Source organism: Muscardinus avellanarius, assembly GCF_963383645.1.
Source record: "Muscardinus avellanarius genome assembly, chromosome: 19".
Classification (NCBI taxonomy): Eukaryota; Metazoa; Chordata; class Mammalia; order Rodentia; family Gliridae; genus Muscardinus; species Muscardinus avellanarius.
The window spans coordinates 44,112,788-44,139,984 of record NC_137805.1 but is presented as its reverse complement, the minus strand read 5'-3'; the positions used below and the strand labels follow the sequence as shown (position 1 = coordinate 44,139,984).

Sequence of the window (27,197 nt, the reverse complement as noted above, 5' to 3'; positions counted from 1 at the left end):
CCTCCGCTGACCTTGACGGCAGCAATAAAAGGGGTAGCACAAGTCCCTGCCCTCACTGAGGTGCGAGGTGGGTGCTCAGAGCTGGGGTTGGAGTTGGAGGGCAGGGCGGGAGCAGAAGTGCCCGCGGTTGGGCACAGGTCTCTGTATCTACGGGAGGATGCACTGGTGTTCGGGGGTGTGTATGTGTATTGGGGCTCACCCACGTTTGGCCTTCTGGATTAGAAGGTCCTGCCCCAGTGTGGGGCTCCTGATCTCTCAGTGTCGTTACGATCACCTTCCAGTGCCTGCCGCCTAGGACCACCGGAGCCACCCAGACGTCCAGGGCCTTTCCCACCACCTCTCGCCACCATGATGGATATGAGTGAACTTGGGGAGTCGGCCCACTACCTCCGCCAGGGCTACCAGGAGCTGATGAAGGTGCACACCGTCCCGTGGGATGGTAAGTGAAGGCCGAGGAGATGGGCACAGCCAGAGAGGAGCCCTGACGGACTCAGAGCAGGAGTGGGGGCCTGGCAGCTTTAGCTCTGGGCCTTTCTCTCAGATTCTAGGTCTTGGAGGCTAAAGCCTCAAGGACCTGTGTACATCACTGTGTGTCTGTGAACAAGCCTTGATGTACCCCTCTGTAAAATGGGATAATACCACCTGCCTCTCCCGGAGCTGCAGTCTGTGAGGACTCGGCTGGAACCCGAGGTCTCTGGGCTGAGACCACAGCATGTGCGCAGGCAGCCTCCACATGTCAAAGGAACCTGTGCTGAGCTTATTTTTAGTGTTTTCCACAGGGCCAACACCACTGTATATTAGGAACAGGAATGAAGACTACTATTTATGACCCGGTTTGCTCATAGGACAATAATAACAAAAGACAGTGTGTATCAAGTGCTTGTCATGTCCAGGCCCAGAGCAAGTGACTTGCTGGGCATCCCTCAGCAACCTGGGAAGGTGGGGACCGGGACCAGCACCAGGGCCAGCTTCAGGGTGGTTGCACAGGGCACCGTGATCAAAGCGCCTGTGCTGGATCTAGTACTCTGCTATTGCCATCTTGAGTTTTGAAATGAGGATTTGTCAAATGAGCCTCCATGATTTTGCACCGGGATCTTTAGTTATGTGCATGGTCCTGACCCATGTGCTTGGCTAACACGTGGAAGGGCAGGGAACAGAACCTGCAGTTTGCAACCCGAGGCCATGTTTGAACCACTGCAAAATCTGGTTTCCTGAAGCTCTAAGGCAAGCTGCTCAGGTGGAAAGAGCTCAGGACAGGGTTAGGGGCCCACAATCTTTAGTGAAATGGGGAAGGCAGAACCCCTGAGAGTTATGGGCCTGATATTGCGGGGCTATCCATACTGGACCTCTGGAGAGCCTTGTGATGTTTTAACCAGTCCTCGTTCCCTAAGTCACAGGGCAGACATGGCTGAAGCAGCATCTCACCCAAGTGTGCAAATAGCCGGTTACCCTAATCAGGGGGTTGTTTGAGGAGATGTCTAGGGCCCTGCTAGCTCTGCCCAGGGTTTGGTGGAGTATCACTAGGACTTCTGTGTCCTGGCATATGGAGCTTCTGCGAGGTACACAACTCTATGGACAAGCTTGGGAAGCCCTACCCAACCCTGGAGGTGGCCCAGCCCCTCGCAAAGACCCAATGATCTTTCTGCCACGCAGGAAAGAAACGGGTCTGGGTGCCTGATGAACAGGATGCCTACGTGGAGGCCGAGGTCAAGTCGGAGGCGACAGGAGGCAAAGTCACTGTGGAGACCAAAGACCAGAAGGTTCCGTCCCCTCTCCTCAGATGAGCTCCTCTTCCTGGGGTCACAGCGTCTGGATAAAAGGGACTGAGAATATGGGTTGGGGATGAAGAGGTGAGGTCAGACGGTCCCTCTGCGTCCCTCACCGTATGACATGCCTCCTTGGCAGGTGCTGACAGTGCGCGAAACCGAACTGCAGCCCATGAACCCGCCCCGCTTCGACTTACTGGAAGACATGGCCATGATGACGCACCTCAACGAGGCAGCTGTACTTCACAACCTGCGCCAGCGTTATGCTCGCTGGATGATCTACGTGAGGCCCGGCGGGGCGGGGCGGGGCGGGACCAGTGTGGGCGGGGCCGGATGGGACTGGGCGGGGCCACGGAGGTGGGCGGGGACTGGGCCACAGTGGGCGGGGCCGGATGGGACTGGGCTGGCGCGCGGGCGGGGCGTGACCACAATGGGCGGGGCCTGGCGAGTGGGAGGGCGGAGCATATAGGTGGGCGTGGCGATATCCTGGTGCGGTGGAGGCGGAGCCAGAGTTGGGAAGGGGCTGGAGGTCCTGCTGAGGACTGCCGGGGGCGATCCACAGCTCCAGCACCCTGAGCGCCTGGGCTGTGGGTGGTAGAGGCGGAAACACAGGCTGGGAGCCGAGCTGGGGACTGGAGTTAGGGATAGGACAGCCACAGAGGATGTGGAGTGGCAAGTTGAGGGGTCACAGCGTTGTGAGGACTGAGGCCTGGGGATGGGAATTTGCCTCTTTCTAAACAAAACCCCACCTATGCACTCTCTTCTCAGACGTACTCAGGCCTCTTCTGTGTCACCATCAACCCCTACAAATGGCTCCCGGTCTACACGGCTTCGGTAGTGGCCGCTTACAAGGGAAAGCGCCGCTCAGAGGCCCCGCCTCATATATATGCGGTGGCCGATAATGCCTACAACGACATGCTACGCAGTAAGGGCCGCCTCCACCCCTCTCCCCACTCAGAGCCTACCCGGGCTCCCTTTACAGAGTGAGGCCTTTGTAAAGGCCCTCCCTCCCTCCTGTGATGCCGCTGGAGCTGGGCACAGCCATCTGCCTCTGCAGACTGGGCGGTCCACCGCCCCTTTCTGTTTTGGGCCCTGGGTGGTGAGGGGCTCCCCGTGCCTTAGACACCCAGGTGTCTCATCTTGGCTGACTTTCCTGTCTTTTCCCCTTTCCTCCAGACCGGGAGAACCAGTCCATGCTGATCACGTGAGTGGGGCTGGACACGCTGGCCATTTGGCAGGGAAAGGGTAGAACCAAAGTCTTCGCAGGGTTGAATCCAAAGTGCCTGGGGCAGGGCTTGTACCACCTGGAGCCAGTGTCCCAGCTGAAGCCAAGTCATGCCCAAATCATGCCCAAGCACTTTTTTCCTGCCCTCATTTGTGGGTAGGAAACAGGGAGGGGACAGCCCAACACAGGGGGTTCACCAGCTCCAGTTTACCCGGGGCCTAGCGTCTCCCACCTTGATCCTTGGGGAGTTAATCTGCCTCGGTGGGGGGGGTGGTTCCTTTCCCTTCCTCCTCTCACCACTGCATGATCTCTGTACCTTACCATCACTCCTCCCTTTTGCCTTTAAGGAAGGTAGTAGATTTCCTACATATGAGGTTCATGTCTAGCCAAGCCAGTATGAACAGTGTTTGTGTGAACGTGTGTGTGTGCACACGCGCGTGCGCGCACACACACACACACACACACACACACACACACACACACAGACTTGCAGCCTGGTGGTTGAGAACAAGGGCCTTGAAGCCAGATAGACCTGGATCCAGGTTCTCCTGTTCCTGCTCTATGCCCCTGGTCTCCGTACTGCCCAATAAAAACAGAACAATCCTTCCCAACAAAAGAATCACAAGGGGCCAGCGAGCTGACACAAAGTGTGCGGGCACAAAGCGGGGGCAGTGCCAGAACTTCTGAGGCCATTTTTCTTATCCATAAAAATGCTACTGGTGGCTGCTTCCGGAGCTTTCTAAGGCTTAAGGGAGCCAACAGGAAAAGTGCTTGGCCCATTTTAGTGCTTAGTAAACAGTGCATCTTCACGCATGTTATCTCATGGGGATGGTTTACACTGCCTCACCTTGTAGACAACACCTAGAGGGTTGATCTACCCTGGGGGTTGGGATTTGGGGTACCGAGTTGGAATCTGAGTCATGGGACAAGGAAAGAAAGGGTGTCCTGCCTGAGGGCTGGGGGCTGGGGCTGGGGAATGAGGCCTGATGGGCATTGGTGACTCGTGTTTGTGTCGTCCAAGCGGAGAGTCGGGGGCCGGTAAGACGGTTAACACCAAGCGGGTGATTCAGTACTTTGCCATCGTCGCTGCCCTGGGAGATGGGCCGGGCAAGAAGGCCGTAAGATTTGCCCGCTTGGGCACCAATTCCCACTGCTTCTCTTTGTTTTGCTTTTTTCCCCTCTTCTTTTCTTTCGTCCTTCTCCTCCTTCCTTTTTTTAGTTTTTATTTTTGAATGTTGTCTCCCCAGAACCCTCAGCCCTGCCTGAACCTCTCACCTTGGTGGGAGGCACTGGCCTGAGCAAGGCTTGACCAGAAAACCTAGGCCGCCTCTGACGCTGCGTGGCCTCGCCTGCCTCCCAGCGTTCCCAGAGTTCCATTCACACGTTGCTGTTCCTGAGCTGCTTTGTGTAACGTTTCCGTTGTGACTGTCATATTTCGGAAGCGCTTACCAAGTAGGCCGCTTTTACTCAGGAGTGATTGTTTTCTTATTTTCACGCGCTGAAAACAAACCAGGAGCAGGCTACGCGGAGGTTAATTAGCCAGGGCTGAGGCACTCGGTATTTTCAACAATTTTGTGAACTGTGATTTCGATAAAAATTGAAATTGTGGAAATTTGCTAAATAGCGGGGGCTAGTTTTTATTATTATTATTATTATTGTTGCTTTGTTTTTGTTTTCAAGGTACAACATTCCGTTGCTAGCTCAAGGGCCAGCTGGCCAGCTGTGCAGAGCTCCGCGGCTGTTCCCTAACCCCCACACAAGGGCTGCCTTTCCTTCCAGAAGCCCCAGGCCTCCTGCCCAGCCCCGACTCCTGGTCCTGTTGAGCCTTGCTTTATTCTGGGGCATTGTTATATATTTTTTTCTTCCCTTTTTTTTTTCTTTTTCCTCATTTGATTTTCTTGGTTTTTAATTTTTATTTCAGTTTTGTTTGTTTGTTTCTTTTTTTTTTTTTGGTTGTGGCCGTTGTTTTGTTTTTGCTGCTGACTTTTTGTTATTCTTTCTTTCCTTCCTTTCCCATTCTGTTTTCCAACCCCTCAGAAGGTGTTTGGGGAGATCTGCAAAAAGTTGGGGTGGTCCAGTGACAAGAAGAGATGTCAGGGAGAGGACAGAGCTGGCAGGGACATGGCTGGAAGGGCTGGAGACAGGGAGCACTGGGCAGACAGAGCCCTGACCTCAGAACTCCGGGGAGTGGGCCAGGCGAGGGAGCCGGAGGGAAGGCTGCCCACAGATGCGCGAGCATAAAACATCTACCAGCCGGGCGTGGTGGCGCACGCCTGTAATCCCAGCATTCGGGAGGCTGAGACTGGAGGATCCAGTTCACGGACAGCCTCAGCTACTTAGTGAGGCCCTCTGCAACTCAGTGAGACCTGGTTTCAAAATAAAGAATAAAAAATAGGACAGGGGGTGTAGCTCGGAGGTCGAATGCCCTGGGTTCTATTCCCAGACCCACACACACAAAAAAAAGGCTCTACCAACCTCGGATATGGCCAAACAGGCCGGAGAGAGCCCTGCACAGGGCCTCCTCCTATTTCCCTCCTACCTTCTCCCCAGGAGGGTCTCTGGGGGCATTTTTAATCTTGTGCCCCCTGGAGGTGAATAAGTGAAAGCACACAGGTCCCCTCCTTCCTTCCTTCCTTCCTTCTTTCCCTGTCTTCTGAGGGTCCGGCTCCCACCTGGGCAGGAGAGGGCTGGCTGGCTGGCTGCATGAGAAGCCGAGGCTAGGAGGGGAGAGGGCGCAGTGGCTCCATTCCTTACGTTTCTGGGTGGGATGCAGGAGAGCTGGAGGCACAGAGGGAGGCGGGCGCCTGGGTCTAGCCTGCTTTGCCAGGTGCTTAGAGCGTGGCCTTGAGCAGACAGAGCAGCTCCCAGCTCTGAGTCAGTCTCCCCATTTGTAGATTAGGGAGCTAATGTGCACCGGGCAGGGCCATTTTGAATGATAGTGTGCAGTGTACAATAAAGACACACCTAATCACAACTCACAATGCAGAGAGGTCTACAGAAGGGCTTCCAGCCTGGGAGCACCAGGGAGGCCTTCCTGGGGGAGGGGGCACTCTGACTAGACTGAAGGGGCTTGGGACGCGTGTGCTGCATGGCTGTGGAAAGCAAAGACAGGGCTGGCAGAGGGGAGGGCTCTGGCTAGGAGACCTACGGCAGCCTGCCTGGGCCCGGCTAGGGCTGTGCTTGCCCCTTGCTAGCATTTCTCCTAAGAGCCCTGGGAGGACCAGGCTCCTGCGGAGGGGAGGAGGGTGCTGCACTTGTTAATAAACATTCCAGCCACTAACATTCACTGTGGTGAGTGCTGCCCCGATCCGGTGGGTCATAGCCCTGACAGCATCTTCCTTCTCCCCCAGCAATTTCTGGCAACAAAGACTGGGGTAAGTAGGGGCCAGTGTGCGGGGTGGGCAACGGCGCCGAGGTCCCGAGGACCTGCGCTGCACAGGTTCCCCTGGGTGCCCCAGCCTGGGGTCAGGGAGCACGGGGCTGCTGGTCCCTCATCCCCCAACCCCCCAGGGCACCCTCGAGGACCAGATCATTGAGGCTAACCCTGCCATGGAGTCCTTCGGCAACGCCAAGACCCTGAGGAACGACAACTCCTCCCGCTTTGTGAGTGGCGAGGTGGGAGCGGGGCTCAGGCAGGCAGGGCAAGGCCCAGTTTGTGAGGTTTTCAGCAGCCCTGGCTGAGGGAGCCCCTCTGCTGCAGGGCAAGTTCATCCGCATTCACTTCGGTCCCTCTGGGAAGCTGGCCTCTGCGGACATTGACAGCTGTGAGTCTGAGGGAGGGAAGGCGGCTCGGGAAGGGGGCAGAAGGCACAGAGCCTCTCCACGCACCATGGACTCCTTTGGGTGTCACCTGCCCGGGCGTTTCTCCCGGTCCCTGGTCCCTGGTTCACTGCCTGTTTGCAGCCACCTCACCTCTCACTGCACTTCATGTGGCCTCCGCAGGCTCTTCCAGCCACTGCCTCTCAGATCCTAATCTGACTGTATTCTGCTCCTGCTTAAAAACCTTTGGGAGGCTGAGACAGGAGGATTGCAGTTCACGGACAGCCTCAGCTACAACTTAGTGAGGCTCTCTGCAACTTAGTAAGACCCTATTTCAAAATAAAGAATAAAAAGCCGGGCGTGGTGGCACACGCTTGTAATCCCAGCATTCGGGAGGCTGAGACCGGAGGATCATCGTTTGCGGACAGCCTCAGCTACTTAGTGAGGCCCTCTGCAAATTAGTGAGACCCTGTTTCAAAATAAAGAATAAAAAATAGGCCGGGCGTGGTGGCGCACGCTTGTAATCCCCGCACTTGGGAGGCAGAGACAGGAGGATCGCGCAGGTTTGTAGCCAGCCGCGTGCGCTGGCTTAGGAGACCCTGTTTCCAAATAAAAATGTAAAAATAGGTCTGGGAGTGGAGCCCAGAGGTAGAAGGGCTTCCAGGAACCCCAGTACCACCAAAAAAAAAAAAAAAAAAGAATAAAAAATAGGGCAGGGGGTGTAGCTTGGAGGTCAAATGCCTCTGGGTTCCATCCCCAAACCTGCAAAAAAAGAAGGAAAGAAAGAGAGAAAGAAAGAAAGAAAGAAAGAAAGAAAGAAAGAAAGAAAGAAAAGAGCTGGGGGGTGTAGCTCGGAGGTAGAATGCCCCTGGGTTCCATCCCAGTATTGCAAAAACCAAAACAAAACAACCCAAAACCTTCTCTAGATCCCATCACCTGAAGATGGAGGCCCAGATCGTCACTGGGCCAGTCAGGCTCAGTGATCGCCTGCACCCATCCCATCTTTTCTCTGTCCCCACTCCCCACCTCAGCCACGGGGCTACATTTAGAGGCTCCAGCCTTCCCGGCCAGCTGCTGGGAGCTCTGACGCCTCTCAGGGGGGCTGCCTGGCCTGCCTGATGCAGCCCTGTGGCCCTGCCCCAGTGCCTGGGCCACACTAATGAGTCACACCCACAGAAGAGCCCCTGAGCTGACCTCTCCCCACGCTGGGAAGCACGGGCAGATCTCAGTAGATAAACGCACATCAAGAGAATAAGCCCCACAGCTGGCCACGCCCACGCCCCACTTGTGATACACACTCGTGCATCTGGCTGACACACACAGGCAGTATGGACAGACAGACGTCCCACACTGATGCAGGTGCCAATGGAGAGGTACCCTCCCCTAGTACTCTGGCCCACCTCCCCTTGGAGTCCGCTCCGGGGAGGTGAGGACGGCAGGCAGGCGGCACTCCCTTTCTGCAGATCTCCTAGAGAAGTCTCGAGTGATCTTCCAGCTGCCCGGTGAGCGTGGCTACCATATCTACTACCAGATCCTCTCGGGGAAGAAGCCAGAGCTGCAGGGTGAGGACCTGGATGGAGGGAGGAGCTGGAGCCCAGAGGGACTGCCTGGCCTCACTCGGCACGCTGGCCCGGCATGGCTGTGCCCTACTTGTCCTGAGGTCTGCCACATTCCTGCTCTCCTTGGGACGCAGCCTCATCCCCTTTCCTAGGATTTCTGGTTATTGATGAGTTTTCTCTTTCATGTGCCTGGGAACAGACAAGAGGTGCACCCTCCTGAGATTACAGGGCCCCTGGCACCTCAGGGTTCCCAGTGACCATCTATACGGTCCTTCCCTTACAAAGAGTCTGGTCTCCCCTGTGTCCCAGCATCCAGCTTGGGATCTGGCTAGAGAGGTGGCTGGAGCAGTAGTCAAGGGAAGAGACAGGGGCTGGGGTCAGAGAACCATAAAGAGACACCTCTCCAGATTAAATAAATAAACAAACAAATAAATGGGCTGGGGTGTGGCTCAGCACGCACAAGGCCCTGAATTTAATCTCCATTACCAAAGGAAAGAAAAAGAAATCGTGGGCATGGCCATAGAGAGGGGGATCAGAAGCCCAGGTTCTGTAAGGTCCCTGCGGGGGCAGACTCAGGGCTGGCTGGGCTTGCCGTGCTGGGCAGGGGTGGGGCAGCTCGGTGGACACAGGCTGACCTGCACTTTGCTGCCCTGCCTGCAGACATGCTGCTTCTGTCGATGAACCCCTATGACTACCACTTCTGCAGCCAGGGCGTCATTACTGTGGACAACATGGACGATGGGGAGGAACTCATCTCCACGGACGTAAGGGGCCTGCAGTGCGGGGCGCGGGGCCCCGCTTCTCTGAACCGGGAGGCCCCACTTCTCTGAACCAGCGGTCCTCCCGCCCCTAGCATGCCATGGACATCCTGGGCTTCAGCGTGGATGAGAAGTGCGCCTGCTACAAGGTGGTCGGCGCCCTCCTGCACTTCGGCAACATGAAGTTCAAGCAGAAGCAGCGGGAGGAGCAGGCAGAGGCGGACGGCACCGAGAGTGAGCGGCCCCGACTCTGATCTGACCCGGCGCCCACCTCCTGGCAGTGACCCCGACCCTAACTCTGTCCACAACTTTGGCTTTGATCTCCCGTCCCGACTCCTCCACTCCAGACCCTCGCCCTCCCGAGGCTGACAGCAGTGCCGCGGCCTCCTCCCCGGCCCCGGGCTGGGGCGGTGGAGCCCAAGTGTCCAGACCCTTGCTCTCCTTTCTTATCTGACCCTCGTGCCCTGCCAGGTGCTGACAAGGCCGCCTACCTGATGGGGGTCAGCAGCGGGGACCTCCTCAAAGGCCTTCTGCATCCCCGGGTGCGTGTGGGCAACGAGTACGTGACCAAGGGCCAGAGCGTGGAGCAGGTGAGCCGCCCGCAGGCCGGGCGCGGCAGGGGAAGCTGCAGCAGGCTCCCCTCGCCGCCCCAGCCGCCTCCTTCCTCCCCAGGTGGTGTTCGCCGTGGGGGCTCTTGCCAAGGCCACCTATGACCGGCTGTTCCGGTGGCTGGTGTCTCGGATCAACCAGACCCTGGACACAAAGCTGCCCCGGCAGTTCTTCATCGGAGTCCTAGACATCGCGGGCTTTGAGATCTTTGAGGTGAGCAGGGCAGAGGACGGGCGGGAAGGGCCAGCACTCCTGCACCGGGGCGCCCTCCCATCCTTGTCTGCGAGGGGCCTCCTGAGCCGGCGCTGCCCTGTCGTAGTTCAACAGCTTCGAGCAGCTCTGCATCAACTTCACCAACGAGAAGCTGCAGCAGTTCTTCAACCAGCACATGTTCGTGCTGGAGCAGGAGGAGTACAAACGCGAGGGCATCGACTGGGTCTTCATAGACTTTGGCCTTGACCTGCAGCCCTGCATCGACCTCATTGAGAAGGTGGGCCCGGCGGCCACGGAGAGGAGGGTGTGTGTGCTTGTGTGTGAGCGAGCCTGTGTGCATGTGTGCTTTGTGCTGAAGTTGAGGTAAGCACTTTTTTTTCATTTGGTTTTTCTTTCTTTCTTTCTTTCTTTCTTTCTTTCTTTTTGGTGGTACTGGGGTTCCTGGAAGCCCTCTACCTCTGGGCTACACTCCCAGACCTATTTTTTTTTTTTTAAACAGGGTCTCTTATACCAGCGCGGCTGGCTTCGAACCTGCGTGATCCTCCTGTCTCCGCCTCCCAAGTGCGGGGATTACAAGTGTGCGCCACCACGCCCGGGTCTTTTTTTTTTAATGGTATTGGAGATAGAACCCAGTGGCATTCTACCTCCAAGCTACACCCTCAGAGCTTTTTTTTTTTTTTTTTTCTTCTTGCAATACTGGGGATTGAACCCCAGGGGCATTCTACCCCTGAGCGACACCCCCAGCCCTAATTTTTTATTATTTATTTTTTTGAAACAGGGTCTCACTGAGTTGCAAAGAGCCTCACTAAGTAGCTGAGGCTGTCCTCAAACTTCGATCCTCCGGTCTCAGCCTCTCAAATGCTGGTATTACAAGTGTGTGCCACCACGCCCGGCTAAGCACTGTTTCTGAGTGTGAGTGAGTGTGTGAGGGGGTGTTAGATGTGCTGGAGTTGGACGAGGGTTGGCTCGAGTGTGTGAGCACTGTGAGTGTGCAAGTGTGCATCTCAGTCCTGTTGACAGCAGCCCCTCCTGGGGGCACATGATTTTGCAGTTCACAAGGCCAGATTATCACTGGGTCCTCAGAACTGCCCTGGGCAAAGCAGTGTTTCTGTTTATTTTATTGTGAAACATTACATATATTTCCCCATTGTACAAAGTTTGGAAGAAAGAAAATTCAAAGGGAAAAATATTTTCACCCAATCTTACCAGAGCCTGTATCTAGGCCCCTGTTAATTTCCTCCAAATCCCATGTCCTTTGCATGCATTTGTGTGTGTGTGTGTGTGTGTGTGTGTGTGTGTGTGTGTGTGTGGCACTGGGGATGGAACCCAGGGGCATTCTACCTCTGAGCTACACCCCCAGCTCTATTTTTTATTCCTTACTTTGAAACAGGGTCTCACTGAGTTGCAAAGAGCCTCACTAAGTAGCTGAGGCTGTCCTCAAACTTCGATCCTCCTGTCTCAGCCTCCCAAATGCTGGGATTATAAGCGTGTACCACCACGCCCGGCTTTTGCATGCGTTTTTCTCTATGGACACAGATTTCAGTTCTTATCCTACTTTTCCTCTGAACATGTATTTTGAATACTTTTGAAGAAAGTACAACAGTCATGCTTCATATAACCCCAGCTGCTGGGCATTTCGGCAGCTGATTTCTTTTGTTGTTATAAATTATCAGCACTGAGCCGGGCGCGCTGGCGCACGTTGGTCATCCCAGCACTCGGGAGGCTGAGACCCGAGGATCGCGGTTCGCGGACAGCCTCAGCTACTTAGTGAGGCCCTCCGCAACTCAGTGAGACCCGGTTTCAAAATAAAGGATAAAAAACAGGGCAGGGGCTGTAGCCCAGAAGTTGAATGTCCCTGGGTTTCATCCCCAGACGCCCCCCCCCAAAAAAAAATTATCAGCACTGGCTGGGCATGGTGGTGCAGACCTATAGTCCCACTACTTGAGAGGCTGAGACAGGAGCAACATAGGTCCAAGGCCAGCCTTAGCAATTTAGAAGATCCTGTCTCAAAATAAAAAAGGGCTGGATGGGGTGTAGTTCAGTAGTAGAGTGCCCCTGGGTTCAATCTTCAATAACACACACACACACACACACACACACACACACACACACACACACACGGAATCAGTACTAAAGATAATAATTTTCCTATTCAGCATCTTAGGAAGCTGAGGTTTAGTGAGTAAGACCTCACAGCTAGCCAGCCCTGTCGGTGCACGCTTGTAATCCCAGTACTTGGGAGGCTGAGACAGGAGGATCGCAGGTTCATGGCCCACCTTAGCTACTTAGTGAGGCCCTGTTTCAAAATAAAAAATAAATAATAAGGTATATCAGAGAGGTAGAATGGTCCTGGGTTCAATCCTCACCAAAAAAAAGAAGAAGAAGAAGAAGAAGAACAAAGAAAGAAAAGAAAGACCCCACAGCTAGTAAGTGAGAAAGCCAACATGTAGACTTCACCTGGTGTACTTGTGGGAGGATGTGTGAGCCATGGCGCTGGGAGGTGAGAGCGGGTACAGACACCAGTTTGGGCTTAAACACATCTTACAAGCAAAGAGGAAAGTTTAATACAGTGTATGAATCATGTGGAAGCCAAGCCACAGCTTTTTTCTCTTAGACAGTGAGGCTTTGGGGCCTGGTCTCCAGCCCTCTGGGGAGATGGCTAGCCTTGGGGGTCTGGGACAGCCCCTAGAGGCAGGCGGGCTGGGGAACAGGGGTCCAGCCAGCTGGCATGGACTGGCCCTGCAAGCTCGTTCCCTGTCCCCAGCCGCTGGGCATCCTGTCCATCCTGGAGGAGGAGTGCATGTTCCCCAAGGCCTCAGACGCTAGCTTCCGGGCCAAGCTCTATGACAACCACTCGGGGAAGTCACCCAATTTCCAGCAGCCTCGGCCTGACAAGAAGCGCAAGTACCAGGCCCACTTCGAGGTGGTCCACTATGCAGGCGTGGTAGGTCCCTTTTGGCACCCTGGCCCTCGACCTCCCATCCTCAGGGCTCCCGCCTCAGCTCAGTGCCTGTCTCATCCCTGCCAGGTGCCTTATAGCATCGTGGGCTGGCTGGAGAAAAACAAGGATCCCCTGAATGAGACAGTGGTCCCCATCTTCCAAAAGTCACAGAACAAGCTTTTGGCCACCCTCTACGAGAACTATGCAGGCTCCTGCTCCAGTGAGTACCGAGGCTCGAGCTGGCCTTCCCACAGTGGCCCGCAGGGGCGTTCACTTTAGTGACCAGGCCCCTTGTTTCTAACAGCGGAGCCCCCCAAGTCTGGGGTGAAGGAGAAGCGGAAGAAGGCAGCCTCATTCCAGACGGTGTCCCAGCTGCACAAGGTGAGGCCCAGCCTGGCGTGCACGGCCCAGCTCGCCTGCCTCTCCATGCCAGCCCCGCGCCCTGGGCGGGCAGCTGTTAAGACTTGCAGTGATGTTTAACTCGTCTGCCCGTGAACATCACAGCAAGTCTGTGCTGCTTCCCGTCCCCACGCTGCCTGGGCAGGCTGGGGGAGGGGTGGGGGCTCCAGGCCTCTGCAGGGATGGGGACGGGGGTCGAATGGGAGAGAGGGCTGGGAGGGAAAAATGGGAGAGGCCCCCAGCCGAGGGGAGCCTGGCTTATCCAGGCCCCGCCCATCCTGGCTGCCCACCCACTGCGGCCTCCAATTCTGTTCTCTGCACCTCCTGTGCCTCCCCGCTCTCCCCACTCCCAGGAGAACCTCAACAAGCTGATGACCAATCTGCGGGCCACACAGCCCCACTTTGTCCGCTGCATTGTCCCGAATGAGAACAAGACCCCAGGTAGCGATCCCGGGGCGGCATAGGGGCGGTGGGGGCACTGGAAGGCAGGTACCCCCTGTGTCACGGGGTCTGTACAGCCTCAGAGTAAAGCCCTGGGTGTGGACCAGTTTTCTTTCTCTGGGGCCTGCAGGTGTGTCCAAGGCCTCTGACCTTCTCCTTCCCCTCACGCCTATGTCCAGGGGTCATGGACGCCTTCCTGGTGCTGCACCAGCTACGCTGCAATGGCGTCCTGGAGGGGATCCGCATTTGCCGCCAAGGATTCCCCAACAGGCTGCTCTACACAGACTTCAGGCAGCGGTGGGTGGCTCCCCTCCTGCCGGCTCCAGCTCCGCCCTTGGCCCTTGGCGGCCTCCCTCTGCCCTAACCCTGGGCCTCCTCCTGGTGGAGCCTGTAGCCCGAGGGGTGGGAAAAGCCTGTGTTAGCCTCTCAGGGACAAGCAGAGGTTCGGGTCCTGAGGAGGCTCAGCAGGCATCCAGTGGGAAACGGGTGGCTCAGGCCTGGGAGGGGCTGGGAAAGAGGCAGGCTTGGGATAAATTCTGGGCATGGAACCAGCAAGCCTTGCCTATGACTTGGGAAGAGAATAAAAGGTCATGGCGACCCCAGCTTTGGGGCCCGAGCAGTTGGGGCGTCGGTTGTAGAGTCACTGACAGGCAGGGCAGGCATTTCGATTTGAGACATGCGGGGCAGTGGCTTGAGCTCTGCTTTGGACATGTCAAATTGAAATGTCTCCAGCGAAATGAGCATTCATGCGGGTGGGACGTAATGAGAGCCCAGCCGAAGCCATTGGCTTGATTCCCCCTTTCCTTGAGAGGTTTGGCTTCTCCAGCCTACGGTGTCTGTAGTTCCTTCCCCTTCCAGAAGTAATTGTGGTCATCCATGCTGTCCTTTATAAGTGGAGGTCTAAGCCAGGCGTGGTGGTGCACACGTGTAATCCCAGTACTTGGGAGGCAGAGACAGGAGGATCACAGGTTCAAAGCCAGCCTTAGCAACTTAGTGAGGCTCTCAGAAACTTAGAGAGACTCTGTTTCCAAATAAGAAATAAAATAGGTCTGAGGGTGAGCCGGGCGTGGTGGCGCATGCTTGTAATCCCAGCGCTTGGGAGGCTGAGACAGGAGGATCGCACAGGTTCAAAGCCAGCCTCAGCTACTTAGTGAGGCTCTCAGCAACTTAGTGAGACTCTGTGTCCAAATAAAAATATAAAATAGGTCTGGGAGTATAGCCTGGAGGTAGAAAAGCCCCTGGGTTCCACCCCCCAGAACCACACACACACACAAAATAGGTCTGGGGGTGTAGCCTGGAGGTAGAAGGCCCTTGAGCTCTTGAGTTCCATCCCTAGTAACACACACACACACACACACACACACACACACACACACACTGGACGTCTCTGCATATAATGTCCCTGTGGGCATGTGCGTACACACAATCTGAGTTTGTTTTTCATGTAACTCTCAGTCTAGGCTATTGGTCCTTCTCAACAGACATAAGTCTGTTGCATCATCCATTTTTGTTTTTTGCCATACCGGGGGTGAACCAGGGGCATTCTACCTATGAGCTACAGTACCCCAGGTGTATTTTTTATTCTTTATTTTGAAGCAGGGTCTCACTGAGTTGCAAAGGGCCTCACTAAGTAGCTGAGGCTGTCTGTGAACCACGATCCTCCTGTTTCAGCCTCCCAAATGCTGGGATTATGTGCCAAGCCGGGCGTGGTGGCGCACGCTTGTAATCCCCGCGCTTGGGAGGCTGAGACAGGGGGATCATGCAGGTTCAAAGCCAGCCTCAGCTACTTAGTGAGGCTCTCAGCAACTTAGTGAGGCCCTGTTTCCAAATAAAGTATAAAATAGGTCTGGGAGTATAGCCCAGAGGTAGAAAGCCTCTGGGTTCCACCCTAGTACCACCAAAAGGAAAAAAAAAAAAAAAAGCAGCATGTGCCACCATGCCCGGCTCATCTATTTTTTTCTTTCTTTATGGCTGTAAGCATCCCTTAGTCTAGTGAGCTGTGTGCTTTAAAGAATCCTCCTAAGCCAGGTGTAGTGGCACATACTTGTAATCCCAGTACTTGGGAGGCTGAGACAGGAGGATGATGGTTTATGGCAAGCTTCTGCAACTTAGTGAGGCTCTGTTTCAAAATAAAAGAATAAAGTAGGCCAGGGGTATAGCTGGGAGGTAGAATGCCCCTGGGTTCAACCCCCAGCACCACATTTTTTTTTCCTTTCTTTCTTTTGGTTTTAGGGATTGAATTTAGGGAGCATTTTACCTCTAAGCCATGCTGCCAATTTTTTTATTTTTTATTTTGAAACAGGGTCTCACTAAGCTGCTGAGGCTGGGTTTGCACCTGCAATCCTCCTGTCTCAACCTCCCAGATACTGAGATTACAGGCAGGTGCTACCACGCCTGGCTGGAACCCTTGCTCCTACTGAGTAGAATTCTCTTCCAAATGTCTCTTCAGTTTGTGACGTGGTACAGCATGTTGCCTTTACATTTTTTGTCTTTTACATAAGTAGCACAAACCTTTCGTCAAACCTATAGCCTCTTAAAATATTTACCAAATGCATTACAGCACACCCGAGGGCTTCAAGCAGACTGTGCCCAGCCTCCAGAGCGGCGGGGCCTCCGCCGCCTTGCTCAGTGTGTGTCTCTTTGGATCTTCTGCTCTACCTCTGAAGGCTGAGGACGCCGCCCCTGCTACCCCAGCGGCCTCCTCTGCCCAGTCTCCGTGTCCTTGCCGGCCGTGCCCTGGCCTCTCCTCAGCAGCCCCTCCCTGTTCTCCTAGGTACCGCATCCTCAACCCAAGTGCCATCCCAGATGACACCTTCATGGACAGCAGGAAGGCCACAGAGAAGCTGCTGGGCTCACTGGACATCGACCACACCCAGTACCAGTTTGGCCACACCAAGGTCCACGCGCACGGGAGTGGAGGCTGGCCCGCGGGGTGAGCCGTCGCACTGGGCAGGCGTCACACCTGGCTGCCACTCCTCCCCCACAGGTGTTCTTCAAGGCCGGGCTCCTGGGCATCCTCGAGGAGCTCCGGGACCAGCGTCTGGCCAAGGTGCTGACGCTGTTGCAGGCTCGGAGCCGGGGCCACCTCATGCGCCTTGAGTACCAGCGCATGCTGGGAGGCAGGTGGGTTCAAGACACAGGATGGGGACGGGTGGCGGGCGGCCACAGTCCCTTGGCTCACAGAACTACCGGCTATCATGCCCGGTCATGCTGCTCCGTGGTCAGGTTACCCCTCCAGCTGGCTGGGCAAGGTTCTGTTCTGTACCTTGGAGCACCTGCCACACCACGGGATAGCCAGGAGTCACGGCTCAGAGAGTGACAGTGGCACCCAGTGTTTTCTAGCCCCTAGTCCAGATACTTTGTTGTGTTTTCTTTGTTAAAGCTCAAGATAAGGCAAGGGGCCTAAGTAGCTGAGGCCATCCTCAAACGAGGTCCTCCTGTCTCAGCCTCCCAAATGCTGGGATTACAAGCGTGTGCCACCACGCCCTGCCCTACGCTTGCTGTCTTTAGACCATGCAGAGGCCACCCAGAATATTTGGGGCTGATGAGAGCCCCCCCCCCCAAGGCAGACGGGGGCCTTAGGCCACTTCCTCGGCCTCACCCAGAGGTGGGGTATGTTAGGTTCTAGACCCTCCCCATACGGGGCAGGGGCGGGGCTGACCCACCTCCTACCCTACAAGGCCCAGGATGTTCCCACGGAAAGCCACTCCCCTTTGATAAAAAGGGGACGGCGCGATCCAGGATCAGAAGAAGCTGGTGGGACAGAGAGATTCCTACACTCGTGGAAGGCTATCTTCCACACATCTCCCCCACCCCCACCCCGCACCCGCGACACGGGGGTGGGGGAGAGAGCTGCCCGGGACAAGTGGACTAATAAAGACTTATGACACCTGCATGGATGATCTCGCGTGTCTGTGGAACTCGCAAACATTACAGGGTAACCTGTCAGGTGCACAGTGGGATGCCGAGGGCAAGTGCTCAGGGAACTCCAGCCGCAGCTGGAAGCGGGCCTCATGGATCTGTCTTCACCGGGCCTGCCCTCCCTCCCAGGGATGCCCTGTTCACCATCCAGTGGAACATCCGCGCCTTCAATGCTGTCAAGAATTGGTCGTGGATGAAGCTTTTCTTCAAGATGAAGCCGCTGCTGCGCTCAGCACAGGCTGAGGAGGAGCTGGCGGCCCTGCGGGCAGAGCTGCGGGGGCTGCGGGGGGCGCTGGCTGCTGCTGAGGCCAAGCGCCAGGAACTGGAGGAGACCCACGTCAGCGTCACTCAGGAGAAGAATGACTTAGCCCTGCAGCTTCAGGCAGTGAGTGTGGGGTGGGAGGGGAAGGGGCCTCCCGGTTGACTCGGTGTCTCCAACATCAACACCAGACCCCCAGCCCGGGGGCTGGAGCGTCCTGGGTGCTGGGTCCCTGCCTCAGCCTCTTCATACTTTGGAGGCACCACGAGGCCTGTGGCTCGTACCGTGCCCAGTCCCCGCCTGCAGGTCTTGCCTGTCCTGCCTGAAGCCCTCGTCCCTGGACCTCTAAAACTGTGGAGGAGCCCCTCTCCCCAGCCCTCCCTACCTTGCTCCTTTGAGCAACCACAGGAACCCTGTGGCAGGCGATGCACCCAACCAGAGAGCAGAGGCAAGGGTGCGGACACCCCTGAGTCACAAGGCAGCTGTCCTCCCGTCAGCACAGACTCTGAGTGTCACCTGCGTGCCGAGCCCAGGCTGGTGCTGGAGGCACATGGAGGACAGAGATGGCCGTGGTTGGAAAACTCACACGCTAGTGCGGGAGATGGTCACGCAGCTGGGAACCCAAGGGAAGAATAGCCGAGTGCCTCCGGGAGCCCTCTGGTGGTGCAGGGCTGCGTACCGCCACGGTCACCTGCCCCTCAGGCCTCCCTCTGGCTTGCCCCAGCCTCTCACGGTTGCTTTCCTGATGGTGCCCCTTATGTCCCTGCACACTGAGCTCTTCCCACGTCCTCAGGGCCAAGAGCAGCCGGCAGGGGTGTCAGCCTTTGCAGGGAGCAGTGGCCTGCCCCCCCCCCCGTGACTCAGCCTCCTGGTGCCCCCCCAGGAGCAGGACAACCTGGCGGATGCGGAGGAGCGCTGCCACCTCCTGATCAAGTCCAAGGTGCAGCTCGAGGCGAAGGTGAAGGAGCTGAATGAGCGGCTGGAGGACGAGGAGGAGGTGAACGCCGACCTGGCTGCCCGTCGGCGCAAGCTGGAGGACGAGTGCACGGAGCTCAAGAAGGACATCGACGACCTGGAGCTGACCCTGGCCAAGGCTGAGAAAGAGAAGCAAGCCACCGAGAACAAGGTGAGGGGAGGGGCGGGCCCGGGGCGGCGGTGTGGGGCCTCCCCTGCTCCTCTGGGCCCCTACTGTGCGCCTGTGTAGCAGAGGCAGGTAATGGACTCTCGTGGGCCTCGGTTTCCTCCTCTGTCAGATGGGGCACTTGCTTCATTAGGGTGGTGGAGGCCGCAGTGTGTACCTGGCCCAGGCCCAGCATGCACTACAGGGCTGCGCACACTCAGGTGCTCAGCAAGTGTGAGCAGGATGCAGACCCCCAGCTCTGCAGCCCACCTGCCTCCAGCGCTGTGCCTCATCGCAGCTGTGGCTCCTCGCCCTGGAGTATTGAGCCCAGGAGGGGCTGGGGAAGGAGCTGCTGGTTCAGGTCCTCACAGGTGCTTAGGATGAGGCCGGGACTGGAGACAGCTGCCCGAGCACACGTTGATGCTGTGAGCAGCTGGCATCCGCTGCCTTGCCGTGGCATGCCCCTGCGGGGCTCCGTGCCTCGTCTCCTGCCTGTTAGGCCCTCGGCTGAGGAGGGTGCGGCCCCCAGGCCAGAAGCAGCAGTGGCTTTCCTGAGCCCCGCAGTTGGATGGGAATGGGGTGGGAGGTGGCTGCGCAGAGTATGGGTGTCAGTGGTGGCCCTGGCCCTGGCCCAGGTGAAGAACCTGGCAGAAGAGATGGCTGCGCTGGACGAGTCGGTGGCCCGGCTGACCAAGGAGAAGAAGGCCTTGCAGGAGGCACACCAGCAGGTCCTGGGTGACCTGCAGGCCGAGGAGGACCGCGTGAGCGCGCTGGCCAAGGCCAAGCTGCGGCTGGAACAGCAGGTGGAGGATGTGAGTCGGGCTCCGCTGCGGGTTGGGGGCACACAGCGGCTGCTTGAGGCTGAGCCCAGGTGCCCCGCAGCTGGAGTGCTCCCTGGAGCAGGAGAAGAAGCTGCGCATTGACACGGAGCGGGCCAAGCGCAAGCTGGAGGGTGACTTGAAACTGACGCAGGAGGCGGTGACCGACACCATGCAGGACAAGCAGCAGCTGGAGGACAAGCTCAAGAAGTAGGTGTCCGCCCGAGCCAGCCCTTCCCCTCTGTACCCCATCCGTCCTGTTTCAGTGGAAGTCAGCATGTGCGGGTGGATGGAGGTCATGGCGCAGGCATGGAGGCCTGCCCTCCTTGGGCCAAGGCTGAGGGCAGCAGGTGAGGCCACGCGGCCTCCGGGAAGCAGGGGGTGGCAGGCCGGGGCTGGCTCATCCCTCCTGGTCCTCCCAGGAAGGACTCGGAGCTGAGCCAACTGAACCTGCGGGTGGAAGACGAGCAGCTCCTGGGGGCCCAGCTACAGAAGAAGATCAAGGAATTGCAGGTGCGCAGGGCTCTGGGTGGCCAGGCTCCGGCCGGAGGCCCACCAAGCTGACCTTGCCGCCCACCCAGGCGCGGGCCGAGGAGCTGGAGGAGGAGCTGGAGGCTGAACGTGCGGCCCGGGCCCGCGTGGAGAAGCAGCGGGCAGAGGCAGCTCGGGAGCTGGAGGAGCTGAGTGAGCGGCTGGAGGAAGCGGGAGGCGCCTCGGCCGGGCAGCGCGAGGGCTGCCGCAAGCAAGAGGCCGAGCTGGGCCGGCTACGGCGGGAGCTGGAGGAGGCGGCACTGAGGCACGAGGCCACCGTGGCCGCCCTGCGGCGCAAGCAGGCAGATGGCGCGGCGGAGCTGGGAGAGCAGGTGGACAGCTTGCAGCGGGTGCGGCAGAAGCTGGAAAAGGAAAAGAGCGAGCTGCGCATGGAGGTGGACGACCTGGGGGCCAGCGTGGAGGCTCTGGCCCGCGGCAAGGTGTCTGCCTTCCTCCTGGCCCTGCCCTGGCCCTCCTGACGCTAACCAATCCAGACTCCAGCAGCTGACCCTGCCCTCTGCCCTCTGCCCTCTGCCCCCCCATGCCAATCTTGATCCTGACCCTGGACCTGCTCCTGACCCCCAACCCCTGCCACTCCTGACTCAAGCCCCGACTCCTCAGCCCTGTGCCCTGGCCCCAGGTCATTTACACCCAGCGTCCAATTGCAGCCTCAGACCCTTGAGCCCACAGCAGTTGTGACCTCAGCTCTTTACTCCTAAACTCTGACTAATGTGTGTCCTGACTGTTCCTGTCCTGAACCCCGGAATCCAACTTTGACCTTTTGTTTTATTTATTTATTTATTTATTTATTTATTGCGGTACTAGAGATTGAACCCCGGGCATTCTACCTCTGAGCTATACCCCAGCCCTATTTTTTCTTCTTTCTTTTCTTTCTTTCTTTCTTTCTTTCTTTCTTTCTTTCTGTCTTTCTGTCTTTCTGTCTTTCTTCTTTTTTCAGTACCGGGATGGAACCCAGGGGCATTCTACCTCTGAACTACACCCCCAGCCTATTTTTTTATTCTTTCTAATTTCAAAACAGGGTCTCACTCAGTTGCAAAGGGCCTCGCTTAGTAGCTGAGGCTGTCCGTGAACCACAATCCTCCAGTCTCAGCCTCCCTAATGCTGGGATTACAAGTGTGGGCCACATGCCCGGCTCCAACTCTGACCTTTGTACTACCTAACTTGATCCCTGGTAACTGTCTCTTGACACCAAATCTAGTACCCTCAGCTCACCTGGCCCTTTGGCCTTGAAGCTGGCTCAGCCCTCTCGTTTCTGAGGCCCATTAGGCTATGAGCCCAGGAGTAGAACCTTGGCTCTGGCTGTGGGTCTCTGATTGTCCCTTGAGTCCGGGGCCCACATCTAGCTTTCCGGTTCCTGCTCCCAGGTCCTAGTCTCTGACTGGCAGTTGTAGGTCCTGCCCTCTAATGCATGGATATAACCATGACTCTGGGTCCCAGGCCAGTGCAGAGAAGCTGTGTCGGGCCTACGAGGATCAGCTCAGCGAGGCCAAGATCAAAGTGGAGGAGCTGCAGAGGCAACTGGTGGACATGAACACGCAGCGCGGGCGGCTGCAGACAGAGAATGGTGAGTCTGGGTTTCAGCTGGGCCACACAGGATGGGCTGAGCTGCCGCCCCTCACCTGCCTGGCTTGCCCGCTGGCTTACCCTATCACCTGCAGGGGAGCTGGGCCGCCTGCTGGAGGAGAAGGAGTCTCTGATCAGCCAGCTGAGCCGTGGGAAGGTCTCAGCTGCCCAGAGCCTGGAGGAACTGCGGAGGCAGCTGGAGGAGGAGAGCAAAGTGAGCTGGTGCCCGCAGTGAGTAGGTGGGTGTGGGACCATCTGCCCGGACTGATGCCGAGGCCTGTGGTGTCCCCTGCAGGCCAAGAGTGCCCTGGCCCACGCTGTGCAGGCCTTGCGGCACGACTGTGATCTCCTGCGGGAGCAGCATGAGGAGGAGACCGAGGCCCAGGCTGAGCTGCAGCGCCTGTTGTCCAAGGCCAACGCCGAGGTGGCCCAGTGGCGAAGCAAGTATGAGGCAGACGCCATCCAGAGAACTGAGGAGCTGGAGGAGGCCAAGTGAGTGCATGGTGGCCAGGCCATCATGGCCATGGGAGATCTGTGCCTGCGCCTCGGAGCCTGGTGAGGCGCGTGGGCGATGCTGGGCTCCTTCATTTGCCGGCTTTCCTCCCTGTGCATTCCACACCTGTCCTGTCCACGGCCCAGGAAGAAGCTGGCTCTGCGGCTGCAGGAGGCAGAGGAGGGAGTCGAGGCTGCGAATGCCAAGTGCTCCTCACTGGAGAAGGCCAAGCTGCGGCTGCAGACAGAGTCAGAGGATGTGGCCCTGGAGCTGGAGCGAGCGACCTCGGCAGCTGCTGCGCTGGACAAGAAGCAGCGGCACCTGGAGCGGGCCCTGGAGGAGCGGCGGCGGCAGGAGGAAGAGACGCAGCGGGAGCTGGAGTCAGCCCAGAGGGAGGCCCGGGGCCTGGGCACTGAGCTCTTCCGGCTGCGGCATAGCCATGAGGAGGCGCTGGAGGCCCTGGAGACGCTGAAGCGGGAGAACAAGAACCTGCAGGGTAGGCCCTAGTTGGCAGCGCCTCGGTCACTCTGGAGGGGGTGAAGGAAGTGACTGGGTTGGGGGCGAGAACTGGGGATGGCTCCTTAGCTCTCTGTCCACACTGCAGAGGAGATCAGCGACCTCACAGACCAGGTCAGCCTCAGCGGGAAGAGCATCCAGGAACTAGAGAAAGCCAAGAAGGCGCTGGAAGGGGAGAAGAGTGAACTCCAGGCCGCACTGGAGGAGGCCGAGGTCCGGGCTGGCTGTGGGTGGGGACGCTGACCTGTGGCTTCCTGGCCTCCCCCTCTCCACGGTGGCCCTGTGCTGACTCCTACTATGCATCCTCAGGGGGCCCTGGAACTGGAAGAGACTAAGACTCTGCGGATCCAGCTGGAGCTGTCTCAGGTTAAGGCGGAAGTGGACCGGAAGCTGGCGGAGAAGGATGAGGAGTGCGCTAATCTGAGGTCTGGCTGCCCGTCCCGGCCACTGCAGAGCAGAGCAAGGAGGGAGAGCAGTGTGGCTGTGCCCGTGGCCGCAGGCTGACAGGCATTTAGCCTCCCTCCCTGCACTTGGCTTTCTCAAGGTTGGGTGGTTGTCCCCACTCCAGAAGTGGGCCTCTGTGAGCTCAAGATCACACAGTGGGTAGAGTCAGTATTCAGTCATTTCTGTCTCTGGGCCCACTCTCGTCTGTGAACTTACTCTGATGGGCAGCACACTACCATATGGAACTTTATTTTTTATGGTACTGGGGGTGGAACCCAGGGACTTTTCTACCTCCGGGCTATACTCCCAGACCTATTTTATATATTATTTGGAAACAGGGTCTCAAGTTGCTGAGAGCCTCACTAAGTATCTGAGACTGGCTTCGAACCTCTGTGATCCTCCTGTCTCAGCCTCCTAAATGCTGGGATTACAAGCATGTGCCACCACACCTGGCAAGGGATTTTATTTTTGTAGTACTGGGGATAGAACCCAGAGGCATTCTACCTCTGAGCGACACCCTCAGCCCTATTTAAAAAAATTTTTTTTTTTGTGTGTGTGTGGTACTGGGGATGGAACCCAGGGGCATTCTATCTCCGAGTGACACCCCCCAGCCCTATTTTTTATTCTGTATTTTGAAACAGGGTCTGAGTTGCAAAGGGCCTAAGTAGCTGAGGCTGGCTTTGTATTTATTTATTTATTTATTTATTTATTTATTTATTTATTTATTTATAGTGGTACTGGGGTTCCTGGAAGCCCTTCTACCTCCGGGCTACACTCCCAGACCTATTTTATATTTTTGAAACAGGGTCTCTTATGCCAGCGTGGCTGGCTTCGAACCTGCGTGATCCTCCTGTCTCCGCCTCCCAAGTGCGAGGATTATAAGCGTGCGCCACCACGCCCGGCCTGAGGCTGGCTTTGAACTTGCACAATCCTCCTGTGTCAGCCTCCCAAATGTTGGGATTACAAGTGTGTGCTACCACGCCTGGCTTTTATTCTTTATTTTTTTTAATTTTTAATTTTTAAATTTTTGCTCGTCTAGGCATAGAACCCAGAGGCATCTGACCTCCGAGCTACACCCCCCGCCCTATTTTTTATTCTTTATTTTGAAACAGGGTCTCACTATTGTGGAGGGCCTAAGTAGCTGAGGATATCCACGAACCATGATCCTCCAGTCTCAGCCTCCGGAATGCTGGGATTACAAGCGTGTGCTACCACGCCCGACTTTATTCTTTATTTTGAAACAGGGTCTCATTAAGTTGTAGGGAGCCTCACTAAGCAGCTGAGGCTGGTCACGAATCGTGATCCTCCTGTCTCAGCCTCCCAAGTACTAGGATTACAAGCGTGCGCTACTATGCCCAGCTCATAAGGGACTTTGAAAACAGAGAGGGATAACTCACTTGTTCCCCACGTGGGGCCTGGTGGCTTAGGCGTTGCAAGGGTATGGCCTGTGCCTGCACCACTCTCTTCTTGGGGCCAGCCTTGCCCCTCATCTTGCCCTCCCGCAGGCGCAACCATCAGCGGGCAGTGGAGTCCCTGCAGGCCTCCCTGGATGCAGAGACCCGGGCCCGCAACGAGGCACTCCGGCTCAAGAAGAAGATGGAGGGCGACCTTAACGACCTGGAGCTGCAGCTGGGCCACGCCACCCGCCAGGCCATGGAGGCGCAGGCGGCCACACGGCTGCTGCAGGCCCAACTCAAGGAGGAGCAGGCCGGGCGTGACGAGGAGCAGCGGCTGGTAGCTGAGCTCCGCGAGCAGGCTCAGGCCCTGGAGCGCCGGGCAGCACTGCTGGCCGCGGAGCTGGAGGAGCTGCGGGCCGCCTTGGAACAGGGCGAGCGCAGCCGGCGGCTGGCAGAGCAGGAGCTGTTGGAGGCCACCGAGCGCCTCAACCTCCTGCACTCACAGGTGGGACGGGGCCAGGGTGTCTAGGGGCTGGGGTCGGAGGCCTGCGGGCCCCTTGACACTCTGCTTCCTCTCAGAACACGGGCCTCCTGAACCAGAAAAAGAAGCTGGAGGCAGACTTGGCCCAGCTGAGCGGGGAGGTGGAGGAGGCCGCCCAGGAAAGGCGGGAGGCGGAGGAGAAGGCCAAAAAGGCCATCACAGACGTGAGGCTGGACCAGGGCTGCTGGGGGTGGGAGGTGGGAACCCAAAGGAACTTCCTTGGGGCTGGTCCCTTTCGATCATGCCGCCTCCTCCCCACAGGCGGCTATGATGGCCGAGGAGCTGAAGAAAGAGCAAGACACGAGCGCACACCTGGAACGGATGAAGAAGACTCTGGAACAGACGGTGCGGGAGCTCCAGGCCCGCCTGGAGGAGGCGGAGCAGGCCGCCCTTCGGGGTGGGAAGAAGCAGGTGCAGAAGCTGGAGGCCAAGGTACGTGGCTCTGGCTGCCCCAGCAGGGCAGGTGGCCGGGAGGCAGAGCAGGTCCTTGAGCTGCCCACCACCTGGCTACAGGTGCGTGAGCTGGAGGCCGAGCTGGACACGGAGCAGAAGAAGCACGCCGAGGCCCTCAAGGGTGTGCGCAAGCACGAGCGCCGGGTCAAGGAGCTCGCGTACCAGGTGGGTGGCGGGGCCCACCTGAGGAGTGCCCCGGGCTGTTCCCGCCCAGGCAAACCCCGAGTCCTCTTTGCCTGCCCAGGCTGAGGAGGACAGGAAGAACTTGGCTCGCATGCAGGACCTGGTGGACAAGCTGCAGAGCAAGGTCAAGAGCTACAAGCGCCAGTTTGAGGAAGCGGTGAGCACACGGCCTGGCCAGGGTGCCGGGGAACCAGATCCAACGTGGTGGTACCTGGGCTGCCCTCAGGGTGGCAGCTCAGTTCCTAATGGTTTCAGAGCCAGCCCTGGCTCTTGCCCACGTGCCTCTGACAGGCAGGTGGGCACACAGGCGCTTCTACTTTTCTTCCTGCGGTGGGTCCTGGTGAGGGGGGAGGCTGGTGGTGGGGCAGAGTGACCATTTCAGCTACCAAAGGGGAACCAAGGCCAGTGTGTGCTCCCAGGAGCAGCAGGCCAGCACCAACCTGGCTAAGTACCGCAAGGCCCAGCACGAGTTGGACGATGCCGAGGAGCGGGCAGACATGGCAGAGACTCAGGCCAACAAGCTGCGGGCGCGGACTCGAGATGCCCTGGGCCCCAAGGTGAGGGCACTGCCCTCCACACAGGGTGTGCCGTGGGGGGGCACACAGATGGTTGTGCTCACTCAGCCTCCCTGTCTTTTAGCACAAGGAGTAACAGCCTGAGGTCCCGGGCTCTGCGAGGGCTTCCGTGAGCCTCTGCACCTGCATCCGCTGACATGCTGCCCTCCCTAACCCTGGGATGCCCCGAATAAACACCATGCCTAGAGCAACAACTGGTGTTCTCATCCCTTGGGGTTCAGTGGGGGACAGGAGCGCAGAGTTCCATGGACAAAGTCAGGTCCACATCAGTAATTTAAAATAAAGTTCTTTAATAGTTTCCATTTAATTGGTTTATTTACTGTTAATAAACTGGCAACACAGGAGGGGCCAAGAGGGTGCTCCCAGCCCTGCTCCTGCACTGGGCTCAGGCAGGAGCTGCTGTCCTGGGGTGGGGCAGGTTTAGCCACCGTACCCCAGGGGATGAAGAGGAAAGGCCCCCCACTTCTGGGGTAACCCCCTGGGAGGAACACAGTAGCCACTGAGCAAACAGAACCAGAGGAGCTAAAGGAAGACGACAGGGCGGGAGGGACAGAGGGCAGGCAGCGTTCTCTGGTACCCACCCTACCAGGGCTCAGGAGCCTCTGCCTGACTCAGAGGCCAGGGAAGGCTTGGCTAACACAGGGGTCCCATCTCCCTCCCCACCCAAGACCGACAGCCAAGACTGGGCAGAG

General features: G+C 57.5%; 1 protein-coding gene across 1 annotated transcript; it reads left to right on the top strand.

Annotated features, from left to right (window-relative positions):
- Positions 1–348: 348 nt before the first annotated feature.
- Positions 349–26,581, top strand: MYH7B (myosin heavy chain 7B; the record flags this gene model as incomplete). Its single annotated transcript, XM_080716524.1, has 41 exons — positions 349–439; positions 1,654–1,760; positions 1,906–2,049; positions 2,535–2,691; positions 2,943–2,970; positions 4,013–4,109; positions 6,342–6,365; positions 6,502–6,594; positions 6,692–6,755; positions 8,214–8,312; positions 8,970–9,073; positions 9,163–9,301; positions 9,539–9,657; positions 9,740–9,889; positions 9,996–10,166; positions 12,654–12,833; positions 12,918–13,050; positions 13,135–13,211; positions 13,583–13,670; positions 13,850–13,967; positions 16,444–16,567; positions 16,657–16,793; positions 17,721–17,976; positions 18,734–18,976; positions 19,606–19,782; positions 19,853–19,998; positions 20,211–20,301; positions 20,370–20,759; positions 21,778–21,904; positions 21,999–22,117; positions 22,199–22,395; positions 22,543–22,892; positions 23,001–23,125; positions 23,222–23,337; positions 24,862–25,258; positions 25,333–25,458; positions 25,556–25,726; positions 25,808–25,912; positions 25,992–26,087; positions 26,350–26,487; positions 26,570–26,581. The coding sequence occupies 41 exons, from the start codon at positions 349–351 to the stop codon at positions 26,579–26,581; spliced, it is 5,826 nt and encodes a 1,941-aa protein (XP_080572650.1).
- Between the last annotated feature and the right edge of the window lie 616 nt (positions 26,582–27,197).